Genomic DNA, 17,243 nt, shown 5'->3' on the forward strand with positions numbered 1-17,243 from the left:
TCATGTAAGCTGAGGTGAGCTGGGGAATGCAGGGACCCAGGAGCTCCAGCACCCCCTCCATCCCCAAGCTCAGCACTGGGCTCATCATACCTGCCCCACCCTGGCACCCCCTTCCTTTCCAAAGACCAGAAATACCAGGCTGCTGCCAACAGTTGTCTTGCTAATCACTATCTGCAGCTGGGGCCTGCAGCTGGTGGCATTTGACAGGGAGGCTCCCCCACCCGGATTCTCCCATCCTTATGACTGACCCCGCTCCTCTTGTCTTCATTTATTTTCCCTGTGTCATCGTCCTTATTTTTGTCTCGGTTTCTAACTGTCTCATACCATCTCATTGTCCCCGTTTCTGTGGGCTCTGACTAATATTAATATCTAATCTTTTGTACAGTGCTTTAAATACTCCCCCCCACACACACTGTGTATTTCCTCATAGACTGTCTAGTCTCAGCCTCTCCCACCCCAATGTCTACCTTTAGGGAAGAAACAGCTCCTATATTTGCTATAAAATTTAGATCTGTGCTCTGTGAGTATGCAAACGGCTGTCTGTGTTTCTTGTCTCTGGATGTCTCCCCTTCCTTTCACAGTCTCTACCTTTCCTGCCTCTTCCCTGCTCCACCCCTGAGCTCACTGCGCCTTGAGGCTGGGGTCTCCCTCCACCCCTCTCCCATCCATCTGCAGGCTGCTCACGGCCCCAGGTAATGATGCTGCGGAAGACCTGATTAACTTCTCTTCTTGCCTGCAGATTAATCCTGCTGTCTGAGCACAAGCTCTGACACAACCTGCACTGAGCTGAGACAGGACCTAGGGTAAGGGGCTGGAGTTGCTGTGGGGGGCTGTGTCCTGAACGGGGGTACCTCAGGCTCTGGCCGGTCTTCTGCCACCCCACCGGCTCCTTCCATCCTTGACTTCTCAGAATCAGACCGAGGAGATCCCCTCTGACTGAGAGGGGGTGGTGACCAGAGCCTGACCTCCCCTCCTCTCCACCTCATCTCCTGCTCCCAGGGCTCAAATTGTCACTTTTCCAGTGAAGTGTCTGGTCATTTTCAGAGGCAATTTTAGGAGAATATGCAGCTGCTGCTCTCTACCCTTCTTTTCCTTTCCCAGGGCTAAAGGCACTGTCAGCTCTCTGGGCTGGAGATGGTGGGAGTAGGGAGTGGGCAGGGGGCAGGGTCCCTGCCCTCCCTCCTGTCTTTCCCTATCATATGGATGGACGGTAGTTTGAGGAAGGGTAGGGGATCCTCTCCTTTACTCTCCATCTCTCTCTCCCTTTCCTCTTTTCTGTCTCTGCCTTTCTTTATTTTTGGAGCCCAGGAGTGTGTTTTCCTCTTCTGAAGCCTATAGGGGCTCAGTTTCCCCACCATGTTATAGGGCTTGAATTGGCACCATCATGATGGGAGAAGCTGGAGTTCTGCTGCCCTGAACCTACCCCACTCAGCCAGTCCAGCTTTCTCAGTCTAGGTTGTTTCATCCTCTGAGGGGCACTAACTATCCTGGAGTCCCTTGACCCCCACAAGGAACCATTCCAGCATCTCACAGCTCACACCAGCTCTAGCTCAGCCCTTCTGGCTCCGCCATTTCCTCCCAGGCTGTGATGGGCTCTCTGTGTTCCTTGCTCTGTGGGCTGTCTTCCAGCTGTCTCCTGGCTGCAGGACCTGGCAGGATGTGGAAGCTGCCATTCTTCCATTCTTTACTGGTATCTCCAGCCAGTGTCACTTATGGCTTTGGCCCCTCCTCCCCACCCTGAAGCACCCCTCCGGGATGTTGCACCCAGGTTGTGCACGTGGTAGACATATGCAGGTCATTTGTGTGCACAAGCATGTGCTGAGCTGGCCTCCACCTCTACCCCCTGGGAACAGCCAACTAACGTGTCTCATCTCAGCTCAACCATACACTCCTTTTCCTGGCCTCACCCTCAACCCTCCCCAGCAGCAAAGCAGAGAACTGCAGAGGGAGGATCTGCTCAGGACCCTGCCCTCTAGGCCAGTGACAGCATCTGAGATGTGGCTCAAATAAAGAGTAGGTATTCAAAGGAAAAAATACCTAGGTGCTCTATAGCAGCACCACTCACTTTACATGTTATTTGCATATGATTTGTGAGCAAAATGAAGCCTGGCCTGCCCCAGCCATCTGCGGAAAGAATGAAGAAACAAAATGGAGTCACCATAGCCAGGCTAACGAAATTACTTAAGTCAGAATGTGCTAAAACATGAGGAATTGATTTTATTTTAACTAGCCTGAGAACTTAAACTTTTCAGTGGTGCATCAGTGCTTGGAGATATAAAAAATTACTATAGACGGCCCTCTGAGGAGCTTGGGAAAGAATGTCCGCATGTCCAGACCACCTGATAGCCATTATCTAGACCATTGCACACCTGGAGGGTTACCATCTCGGACCAGTCCACAGGCTGAGAATGCAGGACTGATTCTTCTCAAGAATGTAGTTTTTACTATAAGACCTCTCAACTTTCTTCAGCACACTCAGTATTAACCTGGAAGTGCTTTGTTGTTGTTGTTTTCCAGTTTGCAAATCTTGAATAAAACTCTGTCATTTAATTCTGGTGAAACCTGATTCATTTTTGCTTGGTGGACATCTCCAAAACCTCCCTCCTTCATGACCTCTGACTTAGTTTAGAAGCAGCTCTCTCAAATCCTTGCTAATCCAAGAGATCAAAGGGTGATCAGTTCTCTCTGCCATTCCCTTGCTCCCCCCACCCTTGGCTCCTGCCATACTCTGTGAGATGCCACATCATCAAAGGACATTATTCATGGTGGACCTTTGCTGAAGTCCTGCTTCCCTGGTGCCAGGGCTTGGGGGCAGGGATGGATGGATTGGTGGGGGGAGGGAAGCTGATGATAGATGGGACCCAGAAGGTTTTAGTCTTCAGCCTTCAGTCTAACATTCCTCCTGCATTCCCTACTCCCTCCAGCCTGCTTAGCTTGGACCTTCTCCAGAGTGGTTGGAGGGAAGAGGTGGGAGATGGCTGGGTCCACTGAGAGCAGCCCCTGAGCTTCCCAAAGACATGAGCTAGTCATGCCATTTACATGTAAAAAGCCTCCCACATCTATCCCCCATCCCACCAAAGGCCCCCAAACCTGGGTCCTGGCCCTGTCATTAGGGGGATAATGGGAAGCTTTTGATGCAGACCCATAAGCCTTTCACATAATAAAGTGGCCTTGAGACCCAGCTGCTGCCCTCACTCAGGGGTGAGCATGGCTGGGGTGCTGTGACTCCTTTAGTATGACCCAAGACCCAGGGAGGGTGGGTGCTGGGAGTGGGGAGTGAGGAGTCACACATTTCAGGACCCTGACTGCACTGCAGAGGCTCTCTGGAGGATCCACGTTGTGGGTTGCAATGTGGGAAGCTGGGCTCAGGCTTTCTTTTTTGTTCTATAAATAAATTTTTATTGAGCACCTATTGTATGCCAAACACTATAGAGCTAGGGATCCAGTAACAAACAACAGCCAAAAGTCCTTGCCCTTATGATGCTGACATTCTGGTGGGGGTAGGGTAGACAGACTCTGAGTAAAATATTTAGCATGTTGGATGTAGTAAGTGCATGAAGAAAAGAAACAGGCACGGGATATGGAATATGAAAGAATAGTAATTTTATTTTATTTTATTTTAAAAAATATATCTTTATTGATTTCAGAGAGAGAACAGGAGAGGGAGAGAGAGAGACAGAAACATCAATGATGAGAGAATCATTGATCGAGCCCACAACCCGGGCATGTGCCCTGACCGGGAATTGAACCCCAATCGCCTGGATCCCAGGTCGATGCTCAACTGCTGAGCCACACCCGGCCGGGCGATAATAATTTTAAATGGGGTGATTGGGGAAGGTGCTGGTGAGCAGGAGGCTTTGTAGTAAATGCACAACAGAGTTTTGGTTCTCTCCCCAGTCTCAAGATGTAGAAGAGTGCAAGGTCCCAAATCTCCAAGTCTCTTGGAGAGGCAGACGGGTCACCACTTCCTCTGAGAGAGTTAGCTATTCCCTTGCTGGTCAAAGCTCATACCAGGGAAAGCTTAGAGTGACAAAACCTGAGTCTGAGACTGTTCTCCAGTAGCTGTATGCCCTGGAGCATGTGACTGAAATTTCTGAGCCTCAATCTCCTCACCTGAAAAATGGGAATATTTCCTACTCACATGGTGGTGGTGGTGAAACTCAAATGAATTGCTCTGTGCCAACCTTGCAAACATTTAAACCCTGCTCTCATTATATGTTGAAGTGATGAATCGCTCTGAAGCGGCTTTCACTTTGCCGCTCCCCTAATCTCTATCAGCAGCATCTTTTCTCTCTGGGTCTCCTTTCCGATTCTGACTCTGACTCTGACTCTCCCTTGGGGCTCTCCCTTGGGTGTGAGATGAACAGCATAAGCCTCCTCAACAGTGTGGGCCATGAACAAGAGGTTTGAAAGGTCATGGGACAAAGTGCCTGAGCATCGAGGAGACAGATGAGAGTAGGGGGAAAAGTTAACTGAGAGGAAAAAAGAAGCAATTAAGAGACCAATGCTGGGTTTGGGGTGAGGGTAGGGGAACAGTTTAGCTGTAGTGTTTGGTTTTTCCTCTCTGAGATTAGGAGGGCTAGAAGTCAGAACTCTAGAAGGATGCAACTAAGTCAGGCTGGTTCGGGAATCAAGAAGGAGTGGGGTAGGGAGGCTGAGGGGAGAGGCATTAGCACTGGGGAGGTGGTGGATGGAGCCAGACACTGACGAGGCCTCTGCATTCAATAGCAGGGAGAAGTACTGACCCTCAGTTGATCTGAGGACCAAGGTGATAGGTCCACCCCAGCTGAGAGGAGAACAGAGGGTGAAATGGGGACTGGAGGGGATGCCAGGATTGCCTCCCCATCCTCAGGGGCCCCGACCTGGCAGTCCTGGTTGCCTTGGTGGTGGGAGGGCTGGAGAAGCACCCCCTGGTTCTGCTCTGGCCTGGCAGGCTAAGCTGAAGGTTTAAAGGGCAAGGGCTGGTGAGTGAACAAGGAGGAGAAAGAGGCCCAGGGACCACGCCTATGGAGCTGGACCCGGCACGCAAATTTTGTGATAAACCACACACAAGTTATTCCTTAGCGTGCCCAGCTAGGGGCTGCTGGAAAGTGGGCAGCTAGATAACCCCAGCACACTGATGGGTTCATGGTGTGTGTGTGTGTGTGTGTGTGTGTGTGTGTGTGTGTGTGTGTGTGTGTGTGTGCACACTGATGGGTTCATGGTGTGTGTGTGTGTGTGTGTGTGTGTGTGTGTGTGTCTGCAGCCTATATCCTCCTTCCCACCAGCCTCTCCCCTCCCTCCAGCCATCCAGGGATTGGTGATTCTCAGCCCCTCCCCCAGCTCCCCCAGACCCTCCCAGAGCCTTTATCTGGGAGCCAGCCAGAGATCCTGCCACATTCCCAGATCCCCTCCGCTCCCCGCTTCTCTCTTCACAGCACACCAGCAGCACCAGCGTTTGTGGGAAGCGGGGCAGCGATCCCGGCCAGCTCCCTGATTCTACTAGACCATCCGGCTGTAGGCTCAAAGCTGCTCCACAGGTAGGCTCGGACGGGAGAACGTTGACTGAAGCTGGCACCAAAAGACAGGGGCCAGAGTCAGGAGGAATAAAGGAAGTGGCAGCCTTTGATCTGGGAGCAGGGTCCTGGGAAGTGAGCAGAAAGCAGAAAGCAGAAAGAAAGGGGTCGAGAGCTAGTGATGTTTGGAGCCTGTGGGTACGGACTGATTGTTCTGTACTAGAAAGTTTTTGTCTAAGCCTAGGGGTTGCCTAGTGCTGGAAACTAGTGTCCAGGATCCCTCCTCAAGCAGACTAAGGCCGTGCATGTCCTATAAATCTGTCCTCTGTTGCACCATTGCTCATTGCTGCCAGGTGCACACCCTGGGGAGATATGTCTGATGGGGGAGCAGGGAAAGCAAGCCCAGTGGACCTCCCCCTGCTCAGAGATACTCTCCACAGACCAGGGCTTGGACAGGAGAGTTGGGGGCTTGGGAGGTAGGGTCAAGCCAGGCTGCTGGTCATGAATATGTCCTGAGTTTGCCCTTATATTGTGCCCTCTTTCTCCCTGCCTTCCCTTCCTGTCTCTTTGCTCTTTTAGCACCATGCAGAGAGCCCTGCTGTTGGCAGCTATCCTGGCCCTCAGCCTGGCCCTTGGGGGCGTCTGTGAGGAGTCACAGGAGCAGGTGGTGCCCGGTAGGGACCACAGGGAGGTAAGGCTCCCCTCCAGGCGGCCAGTCTTGGCAGAGTACTGGGCAGCATCATGGGGCAGGGTGAGGGTGTGGCTGGTGGGTTGGGAGTTACCTGGGTTGTCCGTCAGAGGGCTGGATTTCCCTGCCTCTCTGGTCAGCTCATGTTCTCTGGGGTATGCCTGTAAGGATCTCTGTCCCTCTGCACGAGTTTGACACCTTGTGTGTAAGAGGTGCCCTACCAATATGATTGACTGGTGACTTGGTGATTAGATGGTACTTCGAGGGGTAGGCCAGGTTGGTCTAAAGTTCTCCATGGTCCAGCTCAGGTTCAGGTCCTGTCCCTTTGTGGGGAGGTGTGGGTGGAGATTCTATCTACTCCCTGGATGGTATGAAACACAGACTTTCTCCCCCAAATGGTCATTTGTGTGCTATTTTGCCTATCAGTTATGTGTATTATTTTGTTTTCAAAATTAAAATAAACTCCCTTATCCTCTGCTCACCCACCCCCGGTAACCTCAGGTGCTCCTAAGATCCCAACCCTTTCCTTTCTCCTCTCCCTTGACCCCCTCTAGGCTCTGCTTAGTCAGGATAGAAAAATGGTAAGAGAAACAAACACAAAACAAGTTAAGCCCTGATTTCCAAAGTTCTTCTAAGAAAAGGAATAGGACTTGTCAGGGTAGGGCTACAGGGGGGGATCAAGGAAGAAGTCTTTATGAGGTTTTGAAATGATAGCAATTACATTGGTAGGAATGCTTTTAAGATGATTATAGGTGGAACTTATTACAAATTCAGCATGTGAAGTCTAACTGCCTTTCCAGCTCAAATCTGTTTAGCATCTCATTGCAGGAAGTGGGCAGAGCATTTGAACAATCTGGAGAAAGCGGCTGCTTGGGAAGCTGGGCACTAGGCAGAGAGAGATCACCAGCCTTCATCCAGCTGGTGAGGTGTAGCAGGCATGACAGACTGGCAGCCTTGCAGGTGGCAGGGGTTGTACCAGATTCAAAAGACAAGAACCAGTTCTAAAACCACATAGGGAGGGCCACATATGGGCTGGACACTATTCAGAGCCCAAGTCCCAACTTGAGATAGTCAGGATATCTGGGTATATTCCTCTGAGACAAACTTGCTTTGAGACCTTGCCCCTCTTGGTCAATGAAAAAGAGAGGGATTGCTGTCCTATCCCTTCTCCTTGAAGGTCTGTGAGAACAAGGGAGATTCAAAGTGAGAATCTCCAAACATGATCATTGTTGTCGTCTCTGCAGCTGCAGTAAACTGGGGGTGTGGTGTGTACCCACTGACCACCTGCTGTGCGCCCACTGACCACCTGCTGTGCCCCAGCTGCTAAAAAATAAACCACCAAGACAATTAGCCCCTGCTTGGCAGCAGGGTCAGAATCTGGGGTTCATCTGTGGGATGGAGGAGAAGTGGTGTCACTCTGAACAGGCTGCCTTCCTGGAATTCTGAGTCTAGGGTAGAAGGGGGGGGGGGGAGAAAACCAGAGGCAGAAAAGAGAGCGAGAGGCAGCAGGAAACACAAGGAGAGAAACATCCACAGACATAGCACAGAGTGGGGGGATTTCAGGGTCACAGACCTGCCCCAGCTTCCAATCATCACCCACCCCCAGGACCGAGTCCTGTCTGTAGCTCCATCATGGAGCACAGATCAGAGGACACTTGCTCTGTCTGATGGGCCTTTCCTGTGAGTGGAGGGAATTCATGGCTCACTCAGTGGGGCAACCACATCCTTGGGCAAGCTAGTTCCTGATGTGCCAGGGAGCAACGAACTGAAGACCCTTCTCACTGAGAGGTGGTAGGAGCTGGGAGAGGGCCTCGTGGGCTGAAAGGGGCCCTTGAGCTTGGAGATAGCATGGCTAACTGTCTCAGTTTTGCTCAGACCACCTCAACTTGAGTAGTGAAAGCCCTACATCCTGGAAAGGCCCTTAGTCTTGGGCAAACAGGGACAGGAGGTCAGTCTGCAGGGATGCCCAATGTTTTCTTTACCAGGGCTTCTCAAATCCTGCTATGCATGTGAATCCTGGGGCGGTGGGTGAGGGGGCTGGTTAAAATGCAGATTCTGTCGCAGCACAGTCTGGGGCAGGACTGAGATTATGCATTTCTAACAAGTTCCCAGGGGGTTGCTGCTGGCCCACAGACCACAGATGCTGAGAGCCCACTTCCGTTCCATCGTGAATCAGAGGAAATCCTGAAGGAAATAAGATGTCAGGTTCAGCTGTGATAGACTCAAGAAAAGGCTGTTTCACCCTGGCCGGCATGGCTCAGTGGTTAGAGCACTGGCCTGCACACTGGAGCAAGGGTCGTAGGTTCAGTTCTCAGCAAGGGCACGCACCTGGGTTGCAGGTTTGATCCCTGCCCCTGATCAGGGCATGTGTGGGAGGCAACCAATCGATGTAAGAGTGCGTTTCTCTCACATGGACATTTCTCTCTCTTTCTCCCCCTCCCTCCTGCCTTCCACTCCCGGTCAGGGCACATGCCCGGGTTGCGGGCTCAATCAGTGACTCTCTCATCATTGATGTTTCAACTATCTCTTCCTCTCCCTTCCTCTCTCTGAAGTCAATAAAGATATATTTAATAAATAAATAAATAAATCAGTGGAAAAATATCCTCACTTCTCAGGTAAGGATTAAAAAAAGAGAAAAGGTTGTTTCTTGTGGGAAAAGAGTGAGTGGATTGGCTGTGAGCCTCCTGCCTCAGCCCTCTTTGTTTCTCTGCCCTAGAAGGTCCCAGATATCAACCAGTTGCTCAAGACACTCTCTGAGACCGGATATTTCTCTGTGGATGATTTGCTCAAATTTTTGGGCAAGGCTAACAACGGTAGGGAGCAGCCCTAGGGAGAGGGATGTGTGGGGGCAGGATTCCCAAGATTAAATTGGCCTGGGCGAGCCCTTCAAGTGGGAAGGAGACTGGAGATGGTTTAGTGAATAATCCCGAGAGTTGTGATCTGGACCACCCCCTAACGGTCACTTTCCATATTCCACTCCCCAGTTATACACTTGTTCTTGTTTTCACAGCTGCTGAGAAACTGCCACTTTTCCAGAAACGTGAGTAGCCTCTTTTCCCTCCCTCTCTCTGCCAACCACTTGCCCAGAGCTCCATGGGCGTGGGGCCCAGGGACTGATGGTCATGGGGGGACAATGTTGGCCCTTTTCCTGTAGGTGACATGCATGACTTCTTCGTGGGACTTATGGGCAAGAGGAACATCCAGCCAGGTAAGAGTGTGTGGAGGCACAGTGGAAAGGTTTAGAGGACTGACCACGACATGCAGAAGTCAAAAGCCTTATATTTGCCCTCAGAGGGAAAGACAAGACTTGTGTTAGCTACAGTGAGGGTTCCTCGGCCCTTTCTATCCAATCAGCTTGGATCCGTGGTGCAGGGTTCCCTGGGAGACCGTCATGAGATGATCCTGCTGTAGCTTGGGGGTGGGGTGGGGTTGGTCAGGGAGGCTTTGTTCCCTCCCCATCTCCCAAACCAAGCACATTTCTTCTTCCCAACTCTGTCTTCTAATACTACCCTTCACAGCCAGCCCTTTGTTGTTGGGTCAGGGTGAAGGTCACATTCAGAAAAATCCCTCCTAATTACACTGTTTACTTTACCCCAGACACTCCTATTGATGTAAAACAACAGAACGTTCCCAGCTTCGGCAGCCCCAAGTATCCCCGCAATGTGGAATGAGGTAAGGAGAGCTGGTTAGGGAGAGGAGAGGGACTGGGTGTGTGTAGGTTGCCAGAGAAGCATTTCCTCTGATGCTACAGGCATGAATGCTCATAAGTTTGCCCTAAAATACACTGCCAGTGCCCAGCACACTGTCAAACACACTAACACTTAGAGGTATGTGACACCCCCCCCCCACACACACACACAGCCAGGCCCTTTTTTCCATCTCATCTCTGTCCCCTGGTGCTTCTCTGATGGGCAACTTCTGTCATTTGGATGCTGTTCTCTCCTGATCTGTGCAAAAGATGGAGATCATCATCTGATAATCACAGGTACCACATCCAGCTCACAGGTGAAGTGTTTGCCTCCCAAGCAGGCTGAACCATTCAGATTATTCAGAATCTCCACTTACTGGGTCGAGTGTGTAGTTCTCCACAAGAATGATCTAGGAAGAAATGCAACGAACTACTGGAATCTCATGGGGGGGGGAGGTCCGGTAGCTGGAAACTGTACCTTAGTCACTCTGTGTAGTGTAATGGATAAGAGCTCGGCCTGAGTTCGAATCCTGCCCTGCCACTCACTAGCTGTGTTTCTTGGCTAAATCACCTAACCCCCTGTGCCTCACTTTCCCCACCTGAAAAATGAGGGTGATAATAGGATGCTGCAGAGCTGTGGATTTGAGGATTGAGTATAGGTAAAGTGTTCAGAACAGAGTCGGGCATAGCCCTCTGTGTCGGCTTTGTTATGATTATTGCATCTGGGAGGTGCGGGGACCATCCTAGTGCTTCCCCTGACTGGCTCTGGTCTGTCTGCCTAGAACAGTCTGGGCTGATCCTGGGCCTGAGTGAGCTGAGGATCTCGCACTTGGTATGCAAGTGTGAGTCCCCCAGGGAAGTGTCTAGTCAAAACACAGAACCTTCCAGCTAGGCACCCTCTTTCCACACGCGGCAATAGCAGCTCAACTGATGCGCTGGCTTCCAAAGAAAGAGGTGGTGGGGGAGAGAAGAAGAGGGATTCAGAAGCCTCAGTTATCAGAGAGAGACTGTTGCCCCCCTCCCTGTGTCCCTATTACCCACACTCATTGGTCTCAAGGGAGACCCAAAGCCCAGGAGCTGAGTCTTGATTAAACTCCCTGTGCATGACTCCCTGGACCCAGAGATGAGGTCTGGCCCCCCCATTCAGTGTTGGGTGAGAGGGCGCAAAGAGCCATAATAATCGTAACTCGCTGATTACATGGTACTTGCCGTATCATTTTGCTCTCATTAGATGGTTATTTCAATCCTGCCGACCGCCAGATAATTACACGGGCAACTATATCTAGATGACATACTCTTCCCCAGCGTTATGCATCAGCCATAAAGATAATTACAGTGCAATTTTGCCATAGTATTTTATACAAATAGCAGAAACAAGTGCATTGTGGAAATCTACTTTTACTGCTTGCTGGTGAAGCGAGGCTCTTTCAGAGGGACTAGGCCCATAATTGCAGTCTTCATAACCTCGCCACTGATGGAGCCTTCTCAGCCTGTTAGGTGCCAGGAAGAATAGGACATAACGTTCCCGGGGGCTGGCATTTAAAGGAGATTAGATGAGATGAATCAACAAAGATCATTGCATCATCTTATTTCATTCATGCGAAACTGCTGAAAAAGGAAGTGATCCCTGGGCCTGTCCTTGCTGGGGAGGGGGGTGGGTCTGGAAAGAGGAGGAGGGACTGGGTGAGTCTGGGGGAGCATTAGCACCAGGGTGCATTGGATGGGGCTGTGTGTATGCCTGGCTCATGGGGATGCTAGGATAATACAAACCTCGTTTTTGTCGCTACATTTTTTGTATGGGCCCCACAGACCATGAGCACAGGTGTTTATAAGTAGCTCAGAAATACGCAGCTGGGAAGGTGCAGGCGCCTGCGGCCAGGAGAGCTCCGTCTCTGGTTAAGGGCTGAGGGACAGCTGTGCCTAAGACTTCTGTTCTCTCTCCTTGTCCCTTACGGATGCCCGCCCCCTTCTCCTGCTTCCCCCGCGGGTAGTTGGTGGGAGTTTTACAGGACAGAAGATGTGATTTCATTTTTTTTTTTGTCCTCAACACTCCATTTCTAGACTCCTGGGCAGCATCACGAAGACACCCTGATGTGCTCTCCGTATCCCCAGGTGCATGCACCCCTATTTCCCTTTCTCTTCCCAGCCTTGTTATGTTCCTGTGCTTAGGCTTCTCCCCGCCCCCTCCACCCAGCACTGATGTAGAAAGTGCATAGTGAGCACCCCCAGTTCCAGCCGGCATGGACTAGATCCCCCTGGTTTCCTCAATAAAGGATTTTTACATATGACCTAGAGTGATGTATTTTTTGGTTTGGTGGCTGGGTGGTTTTTTCTTCCTTAACTCTTCCAGCTACATCATACATACGTACAAACATGATATGCACAAATAAATATGTCATATATAAATGGAAGTATCTTTATTTTATACACATCAGTTTTCCCAACAGTGCCTTACTCAGTGCTTCATACAATTAGTATCAGAAGTACTAATTAGTACTAATTAGTATTAGTATCATTTAGTGATTAAAAGAATAGATAAATGAATTTGGAAGGTGGTTTCTACCACTCAAAGAATTTCACACACTAGCTACAGATAAAGAAAAAACCCAGATATTCTGAAGGGCTTATCTGTATTTCTAGGATGAACCTGGGAGATATTAATCTCTGAATTTGACTCCACTTAGAGGAGGGAGGTGGGGATCAAGGCTGTGCAAAGACCCAGCCACAGAGGAGGATGCATCTCTAACACTGTATTATTATTCTGTCCCCAAATGTCAAACATGGGTCCTGCAACAGGTGGTGAGGACGAGATGGTGACCCATATGCAGAGTTTACAGTCTAGCAGGGCCATGGACATGCAAACAACTCTTGATCCTGTTAGGATAGAGCATAAATGGGGGAGTTACTGGAGCAGCTGAGGAAGAAGGGGAAGATATTTTCAGTGTTAACTGGCTACCTTAGTTATTATACAGGGAAACATTTATTTCAGACTCTTTTATAATGCTACTGTAACCAGCCTATAACTCTAGTAGCTCAAAGTATATGTGAGGCACTTAAATGAGGTGTGTGAGGGTGTCTTTTAGTTTAATTTTTTTAAAGGTTTATATTACCCAAGTTCACACTTTTTAAAAAAATTATTTTTTTAGCCCAGCCGGGTGTGGCTCAGCAGTTGAGCGTCGACCTAGGATCCAGGAGATTAGGTTCGATTCCCAGTCAGGGCACATGCCCGGGTTGCAGGCTCGATCCCCAGTTGGGGGCGTGCAGGAGGCAACCGATCAATGACTCTCTCTCTCAACCTTGATGTTTCTATCTCTTCCTCTTCCTCTCCCTGCCTCTCTCTGAAATCAATAAAGATAAAATAAAAATTTTTTTAAATTATTTTTTTAATGATTTCAGAGAGAGGCAAGGAGAGGGAGAGAGACAGAAACCTCGATGATGAGAGAGTCATTGATTGGCTGCCTCCTGCACGCCCCCTACTGGGGATTGAGCCTGAAACCCAGGCATATGCCCCGACCAGAATCAAACCGTGACCTTCTGGTTCACATATCAATGCTCAACCACTGAACCACGCTGGCTGGGTGGGTGTCTTTTATTAATCTGATGTGCTATCTATCACAGCCCACTGGTCCCAAGGGGGTTCCTGTACCCTAGTGGAACAGCCTGGAAAATCCTCAGCCTCCCTATTTTAGACTGGAGCAGGGAACTTGGCCACGCCCCTGAACTACCCTGATACATGTCACCATTCAACTCTCCCAAGGTAACATAAAGAGAGGGCCATGGAGCCAGAGGCCACTCCCTGCAGTTCCTTCACCCCAGTGAAAGTTCTCTCTCCAAGAACCTGGCCGAGGCAACTTTGGACCCATAGCTGTACCGTAGGACTGGGGAGGAGGAAGAGCTCACCTCAGTATCTTTGGTGTCAGGTTTATTGCTAGAGGTCAAATGATGTCCTCACCACAGATCCTCAAGCCTTTCTTCGGCGAGTCCTCTTGTTGGCTTTTCAAAATTATCTATCTAGAGGGTTTAATTTTTGCAGCCTGGGGAATTTATGTGGGTCATGAAAGCTTTAAGAGTTGGTTCTGCTCACACTTGGGAGTCTGATGCTTGTGCCGAGATGACAAGTGGAGCATAAATGCAGAAAGGCCGCTCTCTGCTGGGACTGAGAAAAACTGCAGAACTCGGGATTCCAGGAAAAATGGAGACACATTTAAAACCAAATAACTGTTTTGTACTTGGAGAATGCTGCACGAAGGAATCCTGGCCCTCCTCTTCCTATAGTAAAGAGGTTGATGCCTAAGGACACCTGATAAACAAGACCTTGACCAAATTCGTGGCCCTTCTCCGTTTAGCTCTGTATATCTGTGCTATTGTGGTTGCATGGTGATTTACTTTAAAAAGGCTTCAGTGCTAAAGGTTCTGGACCCAATTCCAACGTTTGTGGGGGGTAGGTTTTCCTACACCAACAAGCCATGCTCTGACACTGTCTACCCAGAGATGACATCAGATTCCACGGGTTGAGAACTTATTCTGACAAGACTGCCCCCCACCCACAACATCAGAGGCCAATCTAGGCCCAGGTTGTTACCATGCTCCTGACCCATCAGCTACAGATTGGAAGTGCCCATGACCTACGCCCTGGGTTAAATTAATTTGCTAGAGAAACTCACAGAGCTCAGGAAACCCATTTACTCACTAGGTACCCAGTTTATTATAAAAGGATATAACTCAGGAATAGCCAGATGGAAGAGATGCATAGGGCATGGGGAAAGGGGCTCAGAGCTCCTATGCTCTCTCTGAGTGCACAGCTCTCCTCTCCTTGAATCTCCAAGTGTTCACCAACCCAGGAGCTCTCTGAACTTTAGTTTTTTTCTGGAGGCTGTATTACATAGGGTTGATGCAAGACATGTCCAAACCTGTAAGAATTTTTATGACCCAAACTGACAACAATTGCTGGGAAGCAAAATCTCAATGGATTGAGAAATGCTCCAAAGAATGGCAGTTTTGCATCTTATTTTGTACATTACAATCAAAGGAGGAGGCATAAGGAGGGTTACATGAAATTTGCTGATGATAGATAGGGGAGGCGAGAGAAAGCAAAGCGGGGAAATCTCTGACACTGGATACAAACTAAAATGATAAGACAAAGAAAACAAAGCAGAGAAATCTCTGACACTGATACAAAAATGAAGGGACAAATACTTCTTTTACATTGGAGGGTACAGAATAGTTAATAAGTAACATTTACAGCACATAGGGATTGTATGCAGGAGAACAAAGTAACAGTGCGGGGCTCTGTGGTCTCCTTTTCTAGTGGGAGGCTGTGCCCTGAGGGATCTGGAAAAAGGGGATTACTCTGACACTCCAAAGGTATGTTATCATAGATGCAAAAAAGACGTAGGTTCAGTTAAGGCAAAGATTGACCTTTGTTAAGAAATATACTGGCTTAGGACATGACTACCCTCCATGACTTACTTTTAGCTAGCAAGTTTTAATTTCAGACCATCCTATGTGGTTACTTTAGGCCTCTGAGTTTGTAAGGCCCACCACGCAGGCCCCCCGAGCTTGTCAGGTTTAGTATGTGACCCCTTTTCGTCCACAGTAGGCATTGAGGAATAGTGAAGAAATGAAATAAAGTCACTATAGTTAAGCTGCTAAATTACTAAAATAAAATAGGTTGAGGCATGAAGAAATGATTCTATCCTTATTTTAACTAGCCCGGGAACTTAAATTTTGAACTTCCAGTCCTTTAACAATGCCTGGATATACACCAAACCTCCAAATAAGTCTCTGATTACCCCAGGAAAGACTAAGGATAGAATACTCATGTATCCAGGCCACCTGACCTCTAAGGATTACCATCTTGAAGCAATCCAGAGGCTAAGAATATCAGACTGATTCTTCTCAAGGATGTGCTTTTCACTATAAGAACTCTTAGCTTTTCTTTCTTCTTCAGAACACTCTGGGTATTGCCTAGTTGTGTTTCCGTGTGCAAACCCTAAGACCCTCGAATAAATCTTTATCATTTATTTCTAGCCAAAGCCTTCAGACTTTTTCTGAGTTCACTTGACAGTATGATTGATTAAATCATTGACCATTGGTGATTGATTCAATCTTCAGTTCCTGCTCTCCCCTTCCTGGAAGTCAGGGGGTTGGGACTGAAAATTTCAACCTTCTAATCATAAGGTTGATTATCCTGGCAATCAGCCCACATCCTTGGGTTCCATCCAAAAGTCACTCATTAAAATACCAAAAGACATATTTATGGCTCTCAATGGATTAGGAAATTCCAAGGTTTTTAGGAAGGCTGGACCAGGGCTGAAGACCAAATATATACATGCATACCTTGGAGATACTGCGGGTTTGGTTTCAGACCACTGCAATAAAGTAAATATTGCAATAAAGTGGGTTACATAATTTTTTTGGTTTCCCAGTGCACATAAAAGTTATGTTTACACTATATGTAGTCTATTAAATGTGCAATAGCATTATGTCTAAAAAAGCAATGTACATAACTTAATTTAAAAATATTTTATTGCCAAAAAATGCTAATCATCATTTGAGCCTGTTGGAAAAATGGTTCTGATAGATTTGCTTGATACAAGGTTGCCACAGCTAAAAAACAAAATTCAACCAAGTAAATTTAAAGATCAAATTGGCTTTATTCAACAATTCATGAATTAGGTAGCCAATCCAATGTACCAAACAGAAAGGAGCTCAGAAGGGCTGTAGAAAAGGAAACAATTTAAAAGCAGAAAGGGGGTGGGACAAGTAAGTGATTTAGCAAAGAGTGGAGTGTTTTTAGGCAAGGCCACCTTCCTCGGGGGGCTGGTAGGGGCCTACCAGGCAGATTACCTCACTCGTACTGACCAGGAAATTCCAGACTGACTGGTTAAGATTACATTCCTGGGAGAGGCTGAAACTGCAATTAGGTTAGGTATTAAGTCTTGGTTTGTTAATGTGCATTTAGCACTAGGAACTCCATTTGGAGCCTGTTGTCTCTTTTTTTTTAACAGATGGTTAAAGGCTCTTGCAAGTCTTGCAGCCTAATGTCTCAGAGTCATGCTGGAGGTTTGGAGTCTATTGGTTGTGTGCTCCACTTCAGAGGTACTGGTGGCTTCAGCCAGCTATAGGGATTGGGCCTGCGGTTGAAACAGGTATCAGGCTCCAGCTGACCCTTTCACAGAGCTAATCGGTACTGCCTGCCCCCAAACTACAAGAACAGGTTACATGGTGGCTTTTGCATCTCCTTGCTAATAAACATTGCATGTTTGGCAGCATTTAGTAGAATGTTTGCTTTTATTATAATCTACCACCAGTTAGTGAGATTGTGGAAAAGGGGACACAAAATAACTGATGATTGCTGAACAGCCAAACT

General features: G+C 48.5%; 1 protein-coding gene across 2 annotated transcripts; it reads left to right on the top strand.

The window, feature by feature from the left end:
• The first annotated feature begins 5,344 nt into the window (after positions 1-5,344).
• Positions 5,345-12,153, top strand: TAC3 (tachykinin precursor 3). 2 transcript variants are annotated; one of them, XM_016224427.2, is made up of 7 exons: positions 5,345-5,519; positions 6,075-6,186; positions 8,900-8,996; positions 9,194-9,223; positions 9,338-9,391; positions 9,781-9,855; positions 11,933-12,153. In XM_016224427.2, exons 2-6 carry the CDS (start codon positions 6,079-6,081, stop codon positions 9,852-9,854), a joined length of 363 nt encoding a protein of 120 aa, XP_016079913.1. In that variant the 5' UTR covers positions 5,345-5,519; positions 6,075-6,078; the 3' UTR covers position 9,855; positions 11,933-12,153. The 2 variants fall into 2 exon arrangements, with proteins under 2 accessions (XP_016079913.1, XP_016079914.1); XM_016224428.2 differs by having other exon boundaries at positions 8,903-8,996.
• Positions 12,154-17,243: the final 5,090 nt, after the last annotated feature.

The sequence above is a fragment of the Miniopterus natalensis genome, chromosome 2 (genome assembly GCF_054644295.1).
Source record: "Miniopterus natalensis isolate mMinNat1 chromosome 2, mMinNat1.hap1, whole genome shotgun sequence".
In the NCBI taxonomy this organism is placed as follows: Eukaryota; Metazoa; Chordata; class Mammalia; order Chiroptera; family Miniopteridae; genus Miniopterus; species Miniopterus natalensis.

Bases quoted from the DNA above. Each gene is read 5' to 3' on its own strand.
- TAC3 (XM_016224427.2), top strand. From the start codon at position 6,079: ATGCAGAGAGCCCTGCTGTTGGCAGCTATCCTGGCCCTCAGCCTGGCC. The intron at 8,997-9,193 runs GTAGGGAGCAGC...TTGTTTTCACAG, and splicing joins TTTGGGCAAGGCTAACAACG to CTGCTGAGAAACTGCCACTT. The intron at 9,392-9,780 runs GTAAGAGTGTGT...ACTTTACCCCAG, and splicing joins CAAGAGGAACATCCAGCCAG to ACACTCCTATTGATGTAAAA.